Source organism: Anabrus simplex, chromosome 1 (genome assembly GCF_040414725.1).
Source record: "Anabrus simplex isolate iqAnaSimp1 chromosome 1, ASM4041472v1, whole genome shotgun sequence".
In the NCBI taxonomy this organism is placed as follows: Eukaryota; Metazoa; Arthropoda; class Insecta; order Orthoptera; family Tettigoniidae; genus Anabrus; species Anabrus simplex.
Window position 1 is genome coordinate 225,937,562 of NC_090265.1, and position 21,486 is coordinate 225,959,047.

Genomic DNA, 21,486 nt, shown 5'->3' on the forward strand with positions numbered 1-21,486 from the left:
GAGGCCGGAATGGAAAGACATCGCCGAACGCAGTCGAACCTATAAGGCGTACTGGACCCAGTCGTCGTCTCTCATAGTTAGTGACGGGGTACTTACCCGCACATGGGAATCAACCGAGGGAAAGAAGCACATTGCACAGCTGATAATCCCCAGGAGCATGAGAAAAGAGGTGCTGACCGAGTTGCATGCAGGCGCTACCGCCGGCCACTTGGTAGTGAATAAGACACTAGATCGTGCCCGACAGCGTTACTACTGGGTGCACTTGAGGAACGATGTCAAGAGGATGTGCCAGCTGTGTGACACCTACACGGCGAGCCGGGGTCCACGTACCAGGAGTTACGGGCCAAATGATGCAGTACAACGTTGGAGCACCATTCGAGAGGATCGCCATTGATGTCGCTGGACCATTCCCTGAATCTGACGCCGGGAACCATTACCTACTCCTGGCTATGTACTACTTCACAAAGTGGCTGGAGGTCTATGCCATACCGAACCAAGAGGCATCGACAGTGGCCGACGTTTTGGTCAACAACTTCTTCTGTCAATTCGGTGTCCCGAGGGAACTTCATAGCGACCAAGGCAGAAACTTTGAGTCCAGGTTGATGCAAGAGGTTCTGCAACGCTTAGGAGTGCGGAAGACACGTATGACGCCTCTCCACCCTCAGTCAGATGGTATGATGTAGCGTTTTGTGAAAACCGTTGAAGAGCACCTCACGAAGGTGGTTTCAGCGCACCAGAAGGACTGGAACGAGAGGGTCCGTTCTTCTTGATGGCCTATTGAGCGTCCACCCATGAGACGACGGGCATGACACCTGCCAACAGGGTCTTCAGAAGGGAGCTCCGCCTGCCATGCGATCTAATGTTCGGGTCTGCACCAGACCAGCAGCAATCAGCGACAGACTATACATGGGAGTTGGTGAATCGGCTCAACAACATCCACAATTATTGCAAGTTATGAATCTCATTCCGTATTGACGGTTATCACTTTACAAAAGAAAATATTTATAAAATCCTCCTATCAATACAAGTCAAGTCAACTGTTAGGTGAAGCAAAGTCTATACATGTTTCAGCCTAATCTCAAGGCCATCTTCAGTAGTAAAACAATGATTACATAATATACAAACAAATTAAAAATCGTAATGATGTGAAGTGACAGTGATCATGATTAGTGAGTTAAAAGCACATTGAGGTACAAAGTCCTCTCGTCTAATAGATCTTGCTGACTGTTAAATAAAAACACTATGCTGAGGAGTGTAGTGAGACCGTCAATACTACGAATAAAACGTGTATAACAACTGTAATGAGAAAAAAAGGAATATATGAGTGGATGAAGAACAAGTTAAAATGATGTACAAAAAGAAAACTCATATGACTTACTTGTAACTAAAAGCTGTCATCTCGAATGGAGATGACCTTGTCGGTCTCAAGTCACATTGACAACTAAGCCTGTGTGTGGCTTACTGTGTATCTGTGTCGCTGTGGTTGGGAGGGGTAATGGAGGGGGAGGGGCAGGGAGGGAGGGACGTTGTGATTCGCGGGAGGAGGGTGTTGATGGAAGGGCGGGTCTTGTTTTAGAATGTCGGTAGTGAAACTCTTTTTTATTAATGAACTGTTCGCAGATGAGCGGGATAAAGGTTTCTAATAAAATATTTTTCTTTTCGTTGATTGCATTTAAGTTATAGACGGGATTGTTATATTGGTCGATATCTATATATATATTTTCTAGTATATTAAGTAAGGGACCTTTCTGTTCGTAATGCAGGATCTTTAAGTCTTGATCAATTGTTGTGTATTTATGATTTTTCTCTCTACAATGTTCGCTCATGGCTGAGTAGCGATTATACTTTAGGGCATTAAGATGTTCGGAGTATCTTACATTGAAACTGCGGCCTGTTTGCCCAATATACGTTGAAAGACATGATTGGCATTTTAATTTGTATATTCCAGAGTTAGAAATTTTTTTGCTGTTGACAGTATGAGAATTAAAAAACATTTTTGTATTGGTGTGAACGGTCTTGAAAGCTACTTTTAACTTGTGCTTTTTAAAGATGTTTGAAATAGGATATATATTATTATTATTAAAGGTAAATGTGGTGAACTTCTCTTTATGGGAAGATTGTTTTTCTAAGGTGGTCTAGGGTTTATTTCTAAATTTATTGAGAATTTTATTCACGAAAGCTTTACTGAAACCATTACCTTCGGCTATTGCATAAATGGTGTTGATTTCCTTTCTAAAATCCTTACGGGATAAAGGAACATTAAGAGCTCTGAAAATCATACTATTGTAAGCTGTCTTCTTCTGTGTCCCTGGGTGTAGAGAAGTTTGGTGGATTGTGTTTATTGTGTGAGTGGGCTTTCTGTAAATATTAAAAGAAATGGTTTTATTCTGATTGCGAGTAATAGTTAAATCGAGATAATTAAGGGAATTGTTGTTCTCGGATTCTATCGTAAACTTTATGTGTGGATCCAGGTTATTAAGTAATTCAAGAACGGTGTTGCTGTCAGTAAAGCGAGAATCCAGGATAATAAAAGTATCATCCACATACCGAGTCCAATGTTTGATCCCATTAATTTTACCTATAATGTGAGTGTATTCGAGGAAATCTACGTAAATATCAGCGACGATTCCCGAGGCCAGTGACCCCATAGGAAGCCCCTTCTGTTGGTATATGATGTTATTAAAAGTAAAGAAGCCATTATTTAATGTAAACTTGAGAATCTGAAAAAAACTCTTCTATCTCCCCTATAGTCAATTTACTGAATTTAGAAAGATTGTTTTTTACTATTTCGATGGTCTTATTGACGGGTACATTCGCGTACATATTTACTATGTCAAAGGAGTTAAGTGTGTAATGTTTCGGTAACGTGAGATTTTTTATTCTATCGCAGAATTCCAGGGAATTTTTAACTGACGTGTTAGCTTGAAAGGAATAATGTGTTTTAAGAAAATTGTGAATAAATTGGGATATTTTGTACGTCGGACTACTTCTGAAGTTAATAACGGGCCTTATGGGGACATCCGCCTTGTGAATCTTCGGTAACGCTTTCGCCGTAGGTAACTTGGCATTCATGATGATCAGTTTTGATTTTTCTACGTCATTAAACAAAAATAAAAGGTTCTTAATTAAAGCTTTCAACTCTCTTTGTTTTCTATTAGTAGGGTCTTTTTACTGCGTTAAAGTTATTGTTAGTAAAGAAGAATTGTGCTTTATTTACGAAGTCACTTTTCTCCATAACTACAGTAGCATTACCTTTATCTGCTTTAGTTACTATTAAATCGTTATCTTATGTTTCTGATCATCATGAATCCCAAGTTACCTACGGCAAAAGCATTACCGAAGATTCACAAAGCGGATGTCCCCATAAGGCCCGTTATTAACTTCAGAAGTAGTCCGACGTACAAAATATCCCAATTTATTCACAATTTTCTTAAAACACATTATTCCTTTCAAGCTATCACGTCAGTTAAAAATTCCCTGGAATTCTGCAATAGAATAAAAAATCTCACGTTACCGAAACATTACACCCTTCACTCCTTTGATATAGTAAATATGTACGCGAATGTACCCGTCAATAAAACCATCGAAATAGTAAAAAACAATCTTTCCAAATTCAGTAAATTGACTATAGGGGAGATAGAAGAGTTTATTCAGATTCTCAAGTTTACATTAAATAACGGCTTCTTTACTTTTAATAACATCATATACCAACAGAAGGGGCTTCCTATGGGGTCACCGGCCTCGGGAATCCTCGCTGATATTTACGTAGATTTCCTCGAATACACTCACATTATAGGTAAAATTAATGGGATCAAACATTGGACTCGGTATGTGGATGATACTTTTATTATCCTGGATTCTCACATTACTGACAGCAACACCGTTCTTGAATTACTTAATAACCTGGATCCACACATAAAGTTTACGATAGAATCCGAGAACAACAATTCCCTTAATTATCTCGATTTAACTATTACTCGCAATCAGAATAAAACCATTTTTTTAATATTTACAGGAAGCCCACTCACACAATAAACACAATCCACCAAACTTCTCTACACCCAGGGACACAGAAGAAGACAGCTTACAATAGTATGATTTTCAGAGCTCTTAATGTTCCTTTATCCCGTAAGAATTTTAGAAAGGAAATCAACACCATTTATGCGATAGCCGAAGGTAATGGTTTCAGTAAAGCTTTCGTGAATAAAATTCTCAATAAATTTAGAAATAAACCCAAGACCACCATAGAAAAACAATCTTCCCATAAAGAGAAGTTCACCACATTTACCTTTAATAATAATAATATATATCCTATTTCAAACATCTTTAAACAGCACAAGTTAAAAGTAGCTTTCAAGACCGTTCACACCAATACAAAAATGTTTTTTAATTCTCATACTGTCAACAGCAAAAAATTTTCTAACTTTGGAATATACAAATTAAAATGCCAATCATGTCTTTCAACGTATATTGGGCAAACAGGCCGCAGTTTCAATGTAAGATACTCCGAACATCTTAATGCCCTAAAGTATAATCGCTACTCAGCCATGAGCGAACATTGTAGAGAGAAAAATCATAAATACACAACAATTGATCAAGACTTAAAGATCCTGCATTACGAACAGAAATGTCCCATACTTAATATACTAGAAAATATATATATAGATATCGACCAATATAACAATCCCGTCTATAACTTCAATGAAATCAACGAAAAGAAAGAGATTTTATTAGAAACCTTTATCCCGCTCATCTGCGAACAGTTCATTAATAAAAAAGAGTTTCACTACCGACATTCTAAAACAAGACCCGCCCTTCCATCAACACCCTCCTTCCGCGAATCACAACGTCCCTCCCTCCCTGCCCCTCCCCCTCCATTACCCCTCCCAACCACATCGACACAGATACACAGTAAGCCACACACAGGCTTAGTTGTCAATGTGACTTGAGACCGACAAGGTCATCTCCATTCGAGACGACAACTTTTAGTTACAAGTAAGTCATGAGTTTTCTTTTTGTACATCATTTTAACTTGTTCTTCATCCACTCATATATTCCTTTTTTCTCATTACAGATGTTATACACGTTTTATTCGTAGTATTGACGGTCTCACTACACTCCTCAGCATAGTGTTTTTATTTAACAGTCAGCAAGATCTATTAGACGAGAGGACTTTGTACCTCAATGTGCTTTTAACTCACTAATCATGATCACTGTCACTTCACATCATTACGATTTTTAATTTGTTTGTATATTATGTAATCATTGTTTTACTACTGAAGATGGCCTTGAGATTAGGCTGAAACATGTATAGACTTTGCTTCATCTAACAGTTGACTTGACTTGTACTGATAGGAGGATTTTATAAATATTTTCTTTTGTAAAGTGATAACCGTCAATACGGAATGAGATTCATAACTTGCAATGGTAACGCCATCCAGGCTAGTAAGAAAGAAAACCTATATTGTAATTTGAAGATAAAGGTTGCCAAATTAGGTAAAGATTTATGTTTTTTAAGAAAATGTTTAACTAATGACGTAACACCTAATTTCTTAAAATTTACTAAAAAAAACTCATAGACACGGCTAAAACCAGCGCGACTCAACGAAAAACGGATAAAATTTGGATAAGAGAGGAAATAAATTCCTTCAAAAGAAAAAAGCTCTTCTTAAAAATAATCTTTACGACACTCATTTAGAAGTTTCGACCTTATTATGTCCTCTCGAATGGACTTCTTTTCAGGCTCACGTCACCAATAGACTCGATAAGGTTTTATCGAAAAAACAAAGCACTCTTGACAAGAAGTGGTATAACTTAATAAAAGCTTCCCACAATACTCCAAACACGCAGAATCACGCGGAATCGAACGTTTTTCACCCGCCGGTAGTGAGCCTCAGTCAAGTTGACCTTGATCCTAAGGACCTCAAGATATTAAATAAGGGACCAAAACACAACTGGGACACGTCCTTCAACCACGACGATTTAATCATTACGTTGGCTGAATCTGAATTAGCGGTTAATAGGTTACCTACAGACGTTCAAAATAAGGTTAGATATGAAGTTAAGCGAAAGTTACTTTCATATTTCGATCAGAAACATACCGGTTCTGGCAAACCCAATAAAGAACAAGTCACCAACATACGCAATCTCAAAAAGAAAATTAAAGATAACGATTTAATAGTAACTAAAGCAGGTAAAGGTAATGCTACTGTAGTTATGGAGAAAAGTGACTAGGTAAATAAAGCACAATTCTTCTTTACTAACAATAACTTTAACGCAGTAAAAAGACCCTACTAATAGAATACAAAGAGAGCTGAAAGCTTTAATTAAGAACCTTTTATTTTTGTTTAATGACGTAGAAAAATCAAAACTGATCATCATAAATCCCAAATTACCTACGGCGAAAGCGTTACCGAAGATTCACAAGGCGGATGTCCCCATAAGGCCCGTTATTAACTTCAGAAGTAGTCCGACGTACAAAATATCCCAATTTATTCACAATTTTCTTAAAACACATTAATCCTTTCAAGCTAACACGTCAGTTAAAAATTCCCTGGAATTCTGCAATAGAATAAAAAAATCTCACGTTACCGAAACATTACACCCTTCACTCCTTTGATATAGTAAATATGTACGCGAATGTACCCGTCAATAAAACCATCGAAATAGTAAAAAAAACAATCTTTCCAAATTCAGTAAATTGACTATAGGGGAGATAGAAGAGTTTATTCAGATTCTCAAGTTTACATTAAATAACGGCTTCTTTACTTTTAATAACATCATATACCAACAGAAGGGGCTTCCTATGGGGTCACCGGCCTCGGGAATCCTCGCTGATATTTACGTAGATTTCCTCGAATGCACTCACATTATAGGTAAAATTAATGGGATCAAACATTAGACTCGGTATGTGGACGATACTTTTATTATCCTGGATTCTCACATTACTGACAGCAACACCGTTCTTGAATTACTTAATAACCTGGATCCACACAAAGTTTACGATAGAATCCGAGAACAACAATTCCCTTAATTATCTCGATTTAACTATTACTCGCAATCAGAATAAAACCATTTATTTTAATATTTACAGGAAGCCCACTCACACAATAAACACAATCCACCAAACTTCTCTACACCCAGGGACACAGAAGAAGACAGCTTACAATAGTATGATTTTCAGAGCTCTTAATGTTCCTTTATCCCGTAAGAATTTTAGAAAGGAAATCAACACCATTTATGCGATAGCCGAAGGTAATGGTTTCAGTAAAGCTTTCGTGAATAAAATTCTCAATAAATTTAGAAATAAACCCTAGACCACCTTAGAAAAACAATCTTCCCATAAAGAGAAGTTCACCACATTTACCTTTAATAATAATAATATATATCCTATTTCAAACATCTTTAAAAAGCACAAGTTAAAAGTAGCTTTCAAGACCGTTCACACCAATACAAAAATGTTTTTTTAATTCTCATACTGTCAACAGCAAAAAATTTTCTAACTCTGGAATATACAAATTAAAATGCCAATCATGTCTTTCAACGTATATTGGGCAAACAGGCCGCAGTTTCAATGTAAGATACTCCGAACATCTTAATGCCCTAAAGTATAATCGCTACTCAGCCATGAGCGAACATTGTAGAGAGAAAAATCATAAATACACAACAATTGATCAAGACTTAAAGATCCTGCATTACGAACAGAAAGGTCCCTTACTTAATATACTAGAAAATATATATATAGATATCGACCAATATAACAATCCCGTCTATAACTTAAATGCAATCAACGAAAAGAAAAATATTTTATTAGAAACCTTTATCCCGCTCATCTGCGAACAGTTCATTAATAAAAAAGAGTTTCACTACCGACATTCTAGAACAAGACCCGCCCTTCCATCAACACCCTCCTTCCGCGAATCACAACGTTCCTCCCTCCCTGCCCCTCCCCCTCCATTACCCCTCCCAACCACACCGACACAGATACACAGTAAGCCACACACAGGCTTAGTTGTCAATGTGACTTGAGACCGACAAGGTCATCTCCATTCGAGATGACAACTTTTAGTTACAAGTAAGTCATATGAGTTTTCTTTTTGTACATCATTTTAACTTGTTCTTCATCCACTCATATATTCCTTTTTTTCTCATTACAGATGTTATACACGTTTTATTCGTAGTATTGACGGTCTCACTACACTCCTCAGCATAGTGTTTTTATTCAACAGTCAGCAAGATCTATTAGACGAGAGGACTTTGTACCTCAATGTGCTTTTAACTCACTAATCATGATCACTGTCACTTCACATCATTACGATTTTTAATTTGTTTGTATATTATGTAATCATTGTTTTACTACTGAAAATGGCCTTGAGATTGGGCTGAAACATGTACAGACTTTGCTTCATCTAACAGCTGACTTGACTTGTATTGATAGGAGAATTTTATAAATATTTTCTTTTGTAAAGTGATCCACAATTATGCCCGACAGCATCTAAGGGTAGCCAGCGACAGGATGAAAGCCCGCTACGACATGCTCGCGAACTCTGCGGGTTTCCAGGAAGGTGATAGAGTGTGGCTGTACCGTCCGGTACGGACAAAAGGGAAGTCACCAAAACTGCAACCACAATGGGAAGGCCCATATACAATCGTCACCAGGATCAACGACGTCGTCTACCAGATCCGGCGGCCTCCCCGAGGGAAGATGATGGTTGTTCACCTGGATCGCTTGGCACCATATCGTAGAGCAGCTCAGGACGAGCAACCTTGAGGAGGGGGCATGCCAACTGGCAGTGGGTCCGGCCCGGCACTGTATAGGCCCACCCCTTACGCTTCAGCTGCGCCAAGCGCAAGCAGCGCTTAAGTGCTAGGCCAGCCCCACTCAATTCCGCTCGCGGTCCCGTAGCAGAGGAGTATGGAAATGACTCCACGATTAATCTGGAATGTTCCATCTCGTGATATTCCTAGATCCATCCACCATCCGGACGATTTTAGAAGGGCCAGCGCAGGTATATAAGAGAGGAACGACCAGTGAGAGTTAGACTGAGTTAGAAGTTGGTGTGCTTCAGTCGTGGGCGACTGCCAGTATAGTAAAGTACGTGAACTGCCGTGATTATCGGACTAGTGTGCTATAGTGCAGACTGTTGGCGAAGGAGAGAACGTGTAGCCGTGCAACGCAGGACCTTGTGTGTGACTGTAAAACTGTGTGGTGTGAGAACGAGTGAGAAACGAAGGGAGAGAGAGCGTGCAAACTGCGTAAGGGTGTGTTATAAGCAAAAGTTGTGTGTAGTCTTGTGTAGTTTAGTGCCTAGCAAATAAATCTTAGTATTGAAGCTACCAGTCTAATGTTAATTGATCCTACTACCCCGCCAACTCGTTACAATATTTACACAAAGATGAAGATGGTACAAATTGGAAAATCCTGCTCCACAAAATGTCAGAATTAGGAGAGAAAATATTGTTCTAAAAAGATCAACTAAAAAGACCAAGATTTCCTTGGATGTCTGATATTTATGATTAACAATATTGATGTCATTACTATTTTCATCTATTTTACATTTAGTAACTTCAAGCAAGCACTTTTAAGGCCAGATGCCCATCCTGATGCCATGTGAAAATACCTACTTGGAATCGACTTGGATTCAAATCTCAGCTCTCCAAGTAAAAAGCCAGGAGCTGAGCTTGAAATAAAGGTTACTGTACCAATCCTAATAAAGGTAGATCAGCAAGAAATGCTTTAGTTTGCAAAGCAGTATTGCAGTTAGACCTCTGCAAATTGGCAAACATCACCTTTCTAATAAGTCCTGTTTTCTGCATTGAATGGATGGATGTTGGCATTTCAGGCAAAAAACAGTGGAGAACACTCTCCAACCAAAGCTAGAAGAACACAAGCTGGTGGTGACAGTGTTATTCTGGGTAATAATTTCAATGTATTCTCTGAGACCATTCATCTTCATCAAAAGTACTCTTAATTGATTTTATTACAAATCCATTCTGTCACATTATGTACAACCAGGGGCTACCAGATATATCAAAAATGAGAGTTCAAGAAAAATTGCTGGTAGTAAATTTCAGAAGAAAGTTACAGATTTCTTTAGGACAACAGAAAACATGAAAAGAACTAGTAAAATGGATTATCCATATTTTTCAACTATGCATTCCTTTCTTTCAATACAATGAATAATTGAGGTTCTACTTCACCTCCAAGTTATGCCTCTTGAATCAGAGAGTAACACCACCCTGCAGGCTCATAGGGTAAGTCATTGTGGCATTTTCAATCTCTAAGTAGAGTATAGTAAAATGAAATGAGAACTGATGACAGTATACTATACTCTGTTCAACATCATTAAGAGTTTTTCAAGTTTACTACTTTAATGCATTGCTGCAATGCAATGAATGCATTTATCTGCATTAAGGGCTGTTGCCCTGGTGGCATATTCCCTATCAGTTCTTTACCTAATCTGCTCTTAAATGGTTTGAAAGTAGTTGGAAATTTATCAAACATCTCACTAGATAAATTACTCCAGTCCCTAATTCCTCTTCTTATAAATGAATATTTGCCCCTATTTGTCCTCCTGAAAACAAATTTTTATCTTCATATTATGATCTTTCCCACTTTTAACTTATTCATCTAATGATGTCATTCCAAGCCACTGACAGCTTGGAACATTCTGCTTGGTCAAGCAGCTTATCTCCTTACTTCCAAGTCTTCCCAGCCCAAAGTTTACAACAAACACTAGTCTTGTCGGAAATCACCCAGCAAAAGGGTAGTATTATGAATATTATTATTATTAGTAACAACTACATTATCCAATAAATCTCAATGGAAGAAAATATACAACAAATCAGCTACATTACATCATTATATGTCATTCGATATTCTTTCTCTCCAAGTTTAGCAAAGAACTAACTTGATGCATGTTTAGTTTCATATGCATCATTAAACACAAGTATCCATATTGAAATGTTATTGTTGTTTCTTGATAGAACCGTAACATTTTATATTTTTGGAGAAATTTGAATATTTATTCCGAGAATGTAGTGCCATATGAGATCTCAGTTCAACCTCAGTGGTAAATTTTTCTGAACACTGTGAACAAGGAAACATGCTGTCCTGGTGAGAAGCTAAGATATGCCTCTTCAAAGCAGTGCTGGTGAGAGCACGATATGAACATCGAACACAGGGGAAGAAAGTCTCCCCTCCGTGGGCATATGCAATATGTCTGTTCAAATTACGGTTACCAGTAGTTTTATACAAACAATATGAACAATGTAAATAGGTGTCTATGCCATGGGTTAGCATATGCTCTACAGAGTCAATTCTTGAAGGACTCTTAACTCCACATTGTAAGCAAATTAACTCTGTCTCTTTAGAGTGACCGTTCACATGTTTTTTAAGATGATCTTTTCTTTTTGTTGAGTAGGAGCAGTATACACAATAATGAAGCTTTACTTCCTTCTTTACCTTCACTGGCAGATCTTCCTCATGATCGCGTGCAATATGATCCATCAGCTCATTCTTGCCATGACTTGTCTGGGCACAAAATGAACAGTTGAAGTTCCCCTCCCTACAGTCACCACTTATTGATAAATGTCTAATCAGATTAATTTTTAATGGAAACCTGAGATCACACTTTAAGCACTTAAAGTCATGATCCTCACTATGAGTCACTCTGTGTCTATTTAAGGTGCCCTTGGTTGAAAACTGATGGCTGCATAAAATGCAGGTGAACTTCTTCTCCTTCTTATGGGTAATGAGGTGCCGCTTTAGTAAGTCATAATCATAAAATACTTCAGTACATGCTGAACATCTATACACTTCTCTGCCTTTTTCATTCTTGCACACAAAATAACGAGCTGATGGTCCTTCTTGTTGAACACTGAAACAAGAAATATTTGACTGGAGAGGAATGATCATACAAAAGAAATCTACCTTCAAGAGAAACCAAATATTGGTATTATAGGTACCATAGGACCTATACTAGGGTGACCAGATATTCAGAGACAAAAAGCAGGACCTGATCGCAAACATGATCTAGCAGCGAACTTGATCGCCAATTTTCTCGTTGCTTTTAAGCGATACCAAGCGTAAAAAGCATACAATGAATTGTACATTATTACTCACTACAGCATGATAAAACTTGAAAACACTCTGATTTTTAGATGCTATATAAAAGGCAGGAGGGTACTCAGAATGAGGAGATAAAGACTAATTTAGGAACGAACTCGATGGATGAAGCTGTACGCATAAACCGGCTTCGGTGGTGGGGTCATGTGAGGCGAATGGAGGAGTATAGGTTACCTAGGAGAATAATGGACTCTGCTATGGAGGGTAAGAGAAGTGAGGTAGACCAAGACAACGATGGTTAGACTCGGTTTCTAACGATTTAAAGATAAGAGGTATAGAACTAAATGAGGCCACAACAGTAGTTGCAAATCGAGGATTGTGGCGACGTTTAGTAAATTCACAGAGGCTTGCAGACTGAACGCTGAAAGGCACAACAGTCTATAATGATAATGTATGTATGTATGTATGTATGTATGTATGTATGTATGTATGTATGTATGTATGTATGTATGTATGTATATAAAAGGAAGCAATGTGTTCCAATAACAGAAATTAGCAAATTTTATTAACCTGCTAACCTATTACATTTGTTTACAACACACAGTGTTACATTAACATGTTGCAGTGTGAAGTCACTGTGACAGGCTCTCGTACTCTTCACTTGAATGAATTGTCTTCAAAAACTTTAAGTTTCCACACAGTATGTCATAAAACTCTATGCAGTGATAATCCAAGTTGCACCTAGTGATTACCATGTGTTTTACATTTTCAGGCTTTAGCCTGGATTTTTCATTTGTAACAGGCAAGCTTAACACAAATTCTACAATATCACCTATATTCCTGAAGCCAATATCCCTATCTTCAAAAAGTGAATATTTCTACCCACCTCAAATGAGTTGGTGTACAAGCTGAATTCCATTCCTTTACTCTGGTAACTGTGACATATTCCCTGACATTAACAGTCTCATCAAAATGCATTGTATCACATATGTCTTTCCCAGTGTACTTAAGTACAAAATATAATGACCTTTGCACATCACTCCATTTTAACACAGAATTAAGATCTGTTCAAATTAACACACTGAGTTTAGAAAAATGAAAAAAACCACTGGTCTAAGTATTCCAAACAAGTGGAGTAAAATGTTTCAATATTTTTCTTGAAATGTAAAATATTAACTAAGTCATCATTTTCAAGGTTCTTTAGTTTAGATTGAACAACTGAGGGTACAAACACACAGTCTAGCCTATTTGAGAGCTTTTTCCCGAGATGCTCACGTACTTTACAAGCATCCAACATAACAATATGTTGCCCCTCTAATAACTGAATAACACTGAAAAACTGCTGCTTGGGTATACACAAAATTCAACCACACCTCAGACAAGGAATCATCAAAGAACTGTTTGATTACAGCTGGACACCTGCTTTGTGATTCAAAATATGACTTCAGGGCTGGATTCAACATTAGTACTTGTTCAATGGAAGGTAACAAAGAAAGCCACCTTGTTCTACGAAACCAAGAACTTTGGAATACTCAATTGCGACAAAATCACAAAACTCAATCAAGGAGGCCTCATGTACAGTGTAAATGTGAAAATGTGAGTAGATTTTCTGCACTACACTTTGAACTCAAACTGGAAGACAGTCCACAGCAGTTTGTATTGCATTGTTGACAATGTGAGCACTGCAACCAATAACAACAACTGATTTCTCAAGAGACTTCTGCACAATGGAATAAACATTTTTAGAACCTTTCCAAGATGAGCCACTGAAGTTAGTATTAGTGTTGTCTGCACAAAGTCCAACCACTTTACTTTCAAGATTAAAATCATTTAGTGTTTTCAGGACAAATGACAAAATAATGTCAGCAGTTTCCCCTACCTGTTCTTCAAGATCTAACAATTTTACCAGTACCCCCTTATTGTAAATTAAAAAGAAGGGGGAAAAGTTTGGTGGATTTATGATTTCAAGAGTCTGTGTAGACCGAGACATAGTTCACATTTTCAAACTCATTTTTCACTTCAGATATCGCAAATGGACTAATCACATTAGTGACAATAGCTTCATACTTTGTCTTAGCACATGAATATTTCGGTTCGAAACACTTCTGAAGCAGTTTAGACGTGTCTCTGCTGAGCGGAATGATTGGTTATGTTTAACAGTATGGAATGCAAAACTGCCTTCAGAGGCTGCCAATTTCTTTTCAGCTGACCCCAGTTCAGCTCCACAAAAGAAAGTAGTGAGAAATGAGCTGGATGCAGCAGCACTGTCAGCGAGTTTGTGCTTCTTAGTATCCAAATGTCGTACAATCTCACTTTTCCTGCCATTTGCTATTGAAAGCTGAACATTTGGTACAGCGAATGTCGCTTTTTAATTTATCTGGTACTATAAACAGGTAGAGAAACTGCAATTCGGCATTTGGTATATTCAGCGTGATTACCATGGCTAGCTTAACACTAGGTTTACTGCAGCAGTCAAAATGGCCGTTTTCAGGTTTTTTTTTCTCTATCACTCTCGTTATACGGTTAGGACATACACACCCTTTGGTGGCTTTTATTGATTTTAAGAGTACTTTTGGCATTTGGCTTCAAAAACCCATAACACCTTTCTAGTTAGCGCTATGAGGTCATGTACCTACTTTTACCGGACGGTCATTCTGACCGGTACTGCAGTAGCTACCCCATCAGACTTTTGTGGCATTCATTTAGTGTGGGATATCATTTTAACAAGCTGTTACAGTATACTTTATTACCGTAGTAAAAGAAATGAAACCATTTATAATGCAAAAATATTTTGCAGTATTTTTGCAGGATTATTTTATAAAAGGCAGGATATTTATACAATTTTCGAGCCTCTTCGCAGACCGCAGGATAGGGTGTTAAAAAAAAGGAGTATTCTGCAAAAAGCACAACATCTGGTCACCCTACCGATATCAAATGAATTCTAAAATTGTTGATGAATGTATGTGTAACTGAGTGTAATATAAATTGTATACTGGTATTCCAGCAAATTCTCATGCCTTTCTAATGGAGATTTACAGCAATAAAAATAAAAATAAAAGCTTTGAGGACAAGTTGATAAAGAGCAGTTAAACAGCATCATTGAAACAGAGGTAATAATAACATTTTTGACTTAACAAATGTGTACCAGTACACCAAACATTAAAATTTTCATCAAAAAATGTTCTGGTGAAGTGACCCAACTTAAATAATCCTGGAAACCTGAATGTTTGAAAACAGGATCATGAACACTTGTATACATCCTAATAATACAAAATATTTGAGCATCACATCAAGTCATGAATTGTGATTGGCTCTAAAACAAACCTAGATACTTGAAGTAGTTGTTGATTCACATTAGCTAGGAACAATCCTTAGCTTCAATCAGGTAAGTACCGAGCTCGATAGCTGCAGTCGCTTAAGTGCGGCCAGTATCCAATATTCGGGAGATAGTGGTTCGAACCCCACTATCGGCAGCCCTGAAGATGGTTTTCTGTGGTTTCCCATTTTCACACCAGGCAAATGCTGGGGCTGTACCTTAATTAAGGCCACGGCCGCTTCCTTCCCACTCCTAGCCCTTTCCTGTCCCACTGTCGCCATAAGACCTATCTGTGTCGGTGCGACGTAAAACAACTAGCAAAAAAAAAATCAGGTAAGTGATTGGAACATACAAAAATGGCAATGTAAAACAGTTTAACTTTGCCACTCCTTGTGATATCAGACAACATAATAGCACACCATTATTACACTTAACCTTTATTAAAATTTAAACTCACTCTAGGATATGTATACTTCACAAAATTTGCAGGGAATCAGCTCCCATATCTTTAAAAGACAGATGCCATGCCTTCATAGTAGAATCAAACGAACTTACACAATCAAGACAAGGGTAGAGAAATAGGCTTGCAGTTACTGGGCAAGTTCATTTTTTCAAACATAGTATAACACCTACATAGATTACCACTTTCCAACTAAATTTTTAGGAAGTTTTAATGTATCTAGATTTGTTACCTGCTGACATTTACGCCCAATTCTAACATTCATATAAGAAATTATTGTCCTCACCAAGTATATTTATATAAGGAATTATTTCTCCTAAAGATATAAAACTACTTATCCCTGATGAATATCATGAAGAAACTTATCATTCGGAAGTAGATTTGAACTAAAATAAGAATTTTTAAAAAATCTGATAGAGGTATGAGCATCAATATCTAAACAGAAACAAAGAACTTATCATAATGTATTTCCTCAACCTAATCAATGACATATTTTATATAATAGCATACTAATATGATGTACAAGCCCATGGCTATAAGGAATAAATCTTGTAGTTCTATGTAGAGTCCAAACTACTGGGATATAACTTTTCATTTTGTAAATTTTATCTCATTAACAAGGTTCATGAAATGTCGTATGGCTTTCAGTGTCGGGATGTCCCAGGACGGGTTCGGCTCGCCAGGTGCAGGTCTTTCTATTTGACTCCCGCAGGCGACCTGCGCATCGTGATGAGGATGAAATGATGATGAAGGTTCAGATTGCCAGCTCATTGAAGAGCTCAAGATGAAAACACACATATTCAAAATTTTTACTACTTTACATATAACTGAAACAATTAAGAGGGCAAATGAAAGCATCAAATAGAAAAGAAACAGTCGAAAATTCACTATATGAATATATTTCTCTATATAATATGAATCTTCCTATCCCCATTCACCCCATTCACAAGAGATATTGCACAAAATCACATTCCTTGTGGAAATCTCAGGAAGATACGCTTCTTTGCTGTTCTTAATACAGGCCCAATTAACCAATTATAGTTTGAGCACTTACGAGAATCAAATCAACACAAATTTAGCCAATTTGCCAATATTAATTCTGAATGTAATTTAATTTATGTTTGTTTAATTATCATTTTTTGTTATCAAAGCTAATTAGGTTGTCCACATTTCTAAATATACTTGGACCGAGCGGGTTGGCCGTGTGGTTAGGGGTGCGCAGCTGTGAGCTCGCATCCGGGAGATAGTGGGTTCGAGCCTCACTGTCGGCAGCCCTGAAGATGGTTTTCCGTGGTTTCCCATTTTCACACCAGGCAAATGCTGGGGCTGTACCTTAATTAAGGCCACAGCCTCTTCCTTCACATTCCTAGGCCTTTCCTGTCCCATCGTTGCTATAAGACCTATCCGTGTCGGTGCGACGTAAAGCAAATAGCAACAAAATAAATAAACTTGGTGCAGTAATAGTGGAATTAACCATATGTCATTATTTAACCTTAATTCATCATTACTTGTATATCCATCCATGTGTCTCTCTGATTTTTGAAAAGGTTTGCCAATTTGCGGACTGAATACCCCTGGATGTTTTCAGTGTTTCTCGATTTCAGCTAGTAATAGGGATAATATAAGCAGTCATTAGTATGTCATTTTATGTGTGTAATTTTCTGTACACACTGTATATGAAGTATTTGTGAATAAGAGATCTCAAGAAGACCATATGGTGTTATATCACCATACCTAACCTACCACAACTCCAGCAGACCATTTTAGGTCATTTAAATTATATTTGCTGGTAATGACTATTGCCACAAGAAACATTTTGGTCCTCCGGGCAGAATACTGTGCATGTGTGGGTTACTGTAGTAATTAGTATAATTATTTTCTTTGCAACAGAGCTGAAGGCAGCCATGTGTTGTGCACTTTATGGCACGCGCTTGGTTTATTTATTCACGAAGCACAAGATACAGCTACACTGAGCAAATTTCACTTGCACTGTCAACAGACTATTTAACATACGTAAACTTTCATAATAAAATATAACAAACATAACAAAATATAACATCAGGTACACAGCCTACTAATAACAACTGTCCAAATCGAAAACCATGAGAATGTCCATGTTCATAGCCAAGTTGTCGTGGGTCAAGATGATGGTATAATCCCTTCACATCAACTTATCTTTAAGAGACTATTTACACCCCTCTCGAATATGCTTTTATTTGATGCTATATCAAGCTCTTGTCTCCTATTAACATTGTTAAAGAGTTTTGGGAGGCAGATTAGGAAAGATTGTTGAAGTATTGAGTGCTGACTGTGGGGAATGTGGAGAAGGTCTTTGGTTCTGGTGGAGCGGGAAGGAACACGGAGAGAGAAAAGTGAGACAAGATGTTCCGAGCGGTAACGCCCATTTAAGATCCCATCGAGGAAACTCAGGTCAGCTACCTGTCACCTGATGTGCAGCGGTGACATATTAATTGCCATTAATACCTGCTGCGTAGACAGATTTCTGAGCTTGGGGTTTCTGTTCCTTAAAATTGCAGCAAAGAAGGACACTGCCTGACTGTTTAGTATTGGAGGGGGAGACTGTTGTCCAAATCGGAGAGCAGTAGTTTAAGAGAGGTTGAACGATCGTGAGGAAGAAGTGACGAAGAGCAATGGGGTCAGAAATTTCTGTGAAGCGATAGAGAATGCCTAGTAATTTCATAGCTTTGGTTGTATATGTTTCTATGTGGGTCTTAAATTGTAATTTTGTATTGAATATTACACCTAGGTCACGCTGTTGTGTAGTGTTATGGTCATGTGGGTGCATTTTTGTGGATTGGGGATAAGTTTCCAAGTACGGCACCAGTTCGAGAGGGCATTAAGTGAGGACTGTAGCAGAGCTGCATCTGCTGGATTCCTGATCTCCCTAAATATCTTTGTCATCAGCAAAGAGTAGGGTATTTGCTGTTTCGTTGAGTTTGGACGGCAGATCGTCCATAATCAAAGAAAACAGCAAGGGGCCAAGAGTACTGCCTTGTGGGACACCGGAGGTGACTGGTAACTATGAGGATGAAGTGCCTGATATTACGACTCTCTGCCAATGGTTATGTAGGAAGCCAGCAAGAAGGGTCAGAAGACTGCCATGTATATTAAATCGTCCGGAGAGTTTATGGAGCAACAGAGTACGGTCTACAGAATCAAAAGCTTTTGAAATGTCTACGTAGCAGATATCCGCTGTGATTTAGCGGCAATGGCATGTGATGCAAAGCTATGCAGAGTGGCCAGGTTAGTTACACAAGAGCCACCTGGTAGAAAACCATGCTGCTTGGTTGAGATATACGGCAAAGTGAATGTGAGGAGACGCTGGCGTATAATTTTTTCAAAGATAAAGGATAGTGTGGGGAGAATACAAATTGGTCGGTAAGATGAAACATTAAATTTGTTGCCCGATTTGAGAAGTGGAAAAATATTTGCCTGTTTCCAGGTAATAGGAAAATAACCCGCAGCAAAACATCTATTAAATAATTTAGCAAGAGGGATGCAAAGAGTGCTGGCAGTATTTTTTAGAAAAAGAGGACCTATATTGTCGGCACCGGTAGCTTTTTTTTTTTGCTAGTTGTTTTACGTCGCACCGCGACACAGATAGGTCTTACGGCGACGATGGGGCAGGAAAGGGATAGGAGAGGGAAGGAAGCGGCTGTGGCCTTAATTAAGGTACAGCCCCAGCATTTGCCTGGTGTGAAAATGGGAAACCACGGAAAACCATTTTCAGGGCTGCCGACAGTGGGGTTCGAACCTACTATCTCCCGAATACTGGATACTGGCAGCACTTAAGCGACTGCAGCTATCGAGCTCGGTGGTAGCTTTGTTGGTACAAAGAGTTTGAAGAAGGTTATGAACTTCACTTGGTGTGGTAGTTATGCTTGATAGGGTTCTGTTTGAAGCTGTACCTACTGGAGGAAGTGGTTGGTTTTGTAAGGGAGGGGAGAAGTTGGAGAAGAAATACCTGTTGAACAGTTCATTGCGATCGGCGCCGTCTGCTGTTGCATCGTTGTGGTTCACGCTGACAGGAATCCGCTCCATCCTTCTCCGTGTGTTGATGAGACTCCAGTAGCACTTGGGATTGCTGGGAACGTTTTCAGTGACAGTGTCTACATGTGTTTTGTAGTATTTTCTGACCATAAACCTTGTGTGGTGGCAGATTTTAACGAAGGTATTGTGAGTGTGTGGGTTAGGGAAGTCTTTCCACAGGCGCCAAGCTCTCTTCTTATTAAATAGTATCAGTCTGGTCTCTTGTGATATCCAGTGTTGATATTTGCTGGTAGTAGCCCGTTGTGCAGGTACGAAGTCTTTAATTGCAGCTTACAGCCAGTCGTACAGCAGGTCAAGAGGTGATTTGATATGAGCTATTTCGAAGAGACTCCAGGGAAGACATTTCAGGGCACGACACATTGCAGGCCAGTCGGCACGGTGCCAGATATAGGTAGAGTGGTAGGATGTCATGCTGTGAGGCTTTGAGGAGGCATGGGGAACGAGGAATGTAGCATCGAGAGACTGGTGGTCACACAGGAAAAGGTTTCTGTCTGGGGTTATTGTTTTAAGTTCTAATGAGGAGAGTATGAGGTCCAGGGTGTTGGGTCCATTGGGTCCAGTTTCAGTACGAGGACATTAATAAAACTGTCTATAAAGTATGTGTCACAGTTGTTAGCTGACAGTCCGGTAGTTGGAGAAGATCACTTTATAGACAAGTTAAAGTCAAACATTAAAATTACTTCACCATGAGGGAGAACTACAATGATTGAGTCCAGGCACTGTTCAAGGTCACAGAATGAGCTGTTTGGTGGTCTGTAGTAATATCCCACAAGTACAGGGCGTTGAGGAAAGAGTAGCTCAACCCACACTAACTCACAGTTCCGTTCGAGATCTGTCCTTTGTTTACATGGTAACGCACTGTTCACTGCTAGCATCATTCCACCACCTAGAGTAGCGCAGTCACGACGAAATATGCTGTAATTAGCACTGAGTGGTAGTTCACTGTCACTAGCCCACGAGAGTCACGTTTCAGTAAGTCCGATCATGTCAACTCCTCTTAAGTCTGGCAGGGATAGTTCACAATCAGACAGCTTATTGTTTAGGCTTTGCACATTCTGACAATAGATGTCTGTTTTCATTTCAAAAGTGGTGGGACCGGGGTTTAAGTGGACATCTCCAGCCAGTAGCAGGAGGCAAAGCAAGCTCCTAATCGCTGAGCGACCAGGCCTAGGCTCGTTCAGCTCAGAGCTAGTAGGGAGGTGCCTAAAAGTCTGGAAAATGGCGCATCCAGTCAGAGAGAACGCCGGAATGTAGTAGTTTCTCTCTGCTAGTAGCCATGCAAAAAGAGAACTCACTTTTTCACTTGCACACACCGATTCCTTAACTCGAATAGAACCGTGCAGTGAACTGTAAAGTGCAAGAACTCTGATTATTACCGCACAGACAACACAAACTGCAGCAGCACTAAGCTTGCACGTGTCTACTCTAGCCGCCAGACGAGTGATGCAGAAGATATTCGAGCTGCTTCAGAGTCCACTAGAATGGTGAGAGGAGATCTCAAGGAACAGCAGTAGAATCCAGGTTGCAGTCAGCTGACTGGGAGACTACACGAGTGGGAAACTATGGCTTCAG

General features: G+C 38.8%; 1 protein-coding gene across 7 annotated transcripts in view; it reads right to left on the reverse strand.

The window, feature by feature from the left end:
- LOC136864279 (gastrula zinc finger protein XlCGF57.1) overlaps positions 1-21,486 on the reverse strand; it is a 231,976-nt gene that overhangs the window by 76,416 nt on the left and 134,074 nt on the right. For 3 of the 7 annotated variants that reach the window (XM_067141073.2, XM_067141083.2, XM_067141056.2), the window contains one exon: positions 9,972-11,879. The exons of the other annotated variants lie outside the window; for them this stretch is intronic. In XM_067141073.2, coding sequence (XP_066997174.2) covers positions 10,967-11,879 — 913 coding nt within the window. In that variant the 3' untranslated portion in view covers positions 9,972-10,966. Of the gene's footprint in view, positions 1-9,971; positions 11,880-21,486 lie in introns of those variants that run through there. 7 annotated transcript variants of the gene reach the window in all.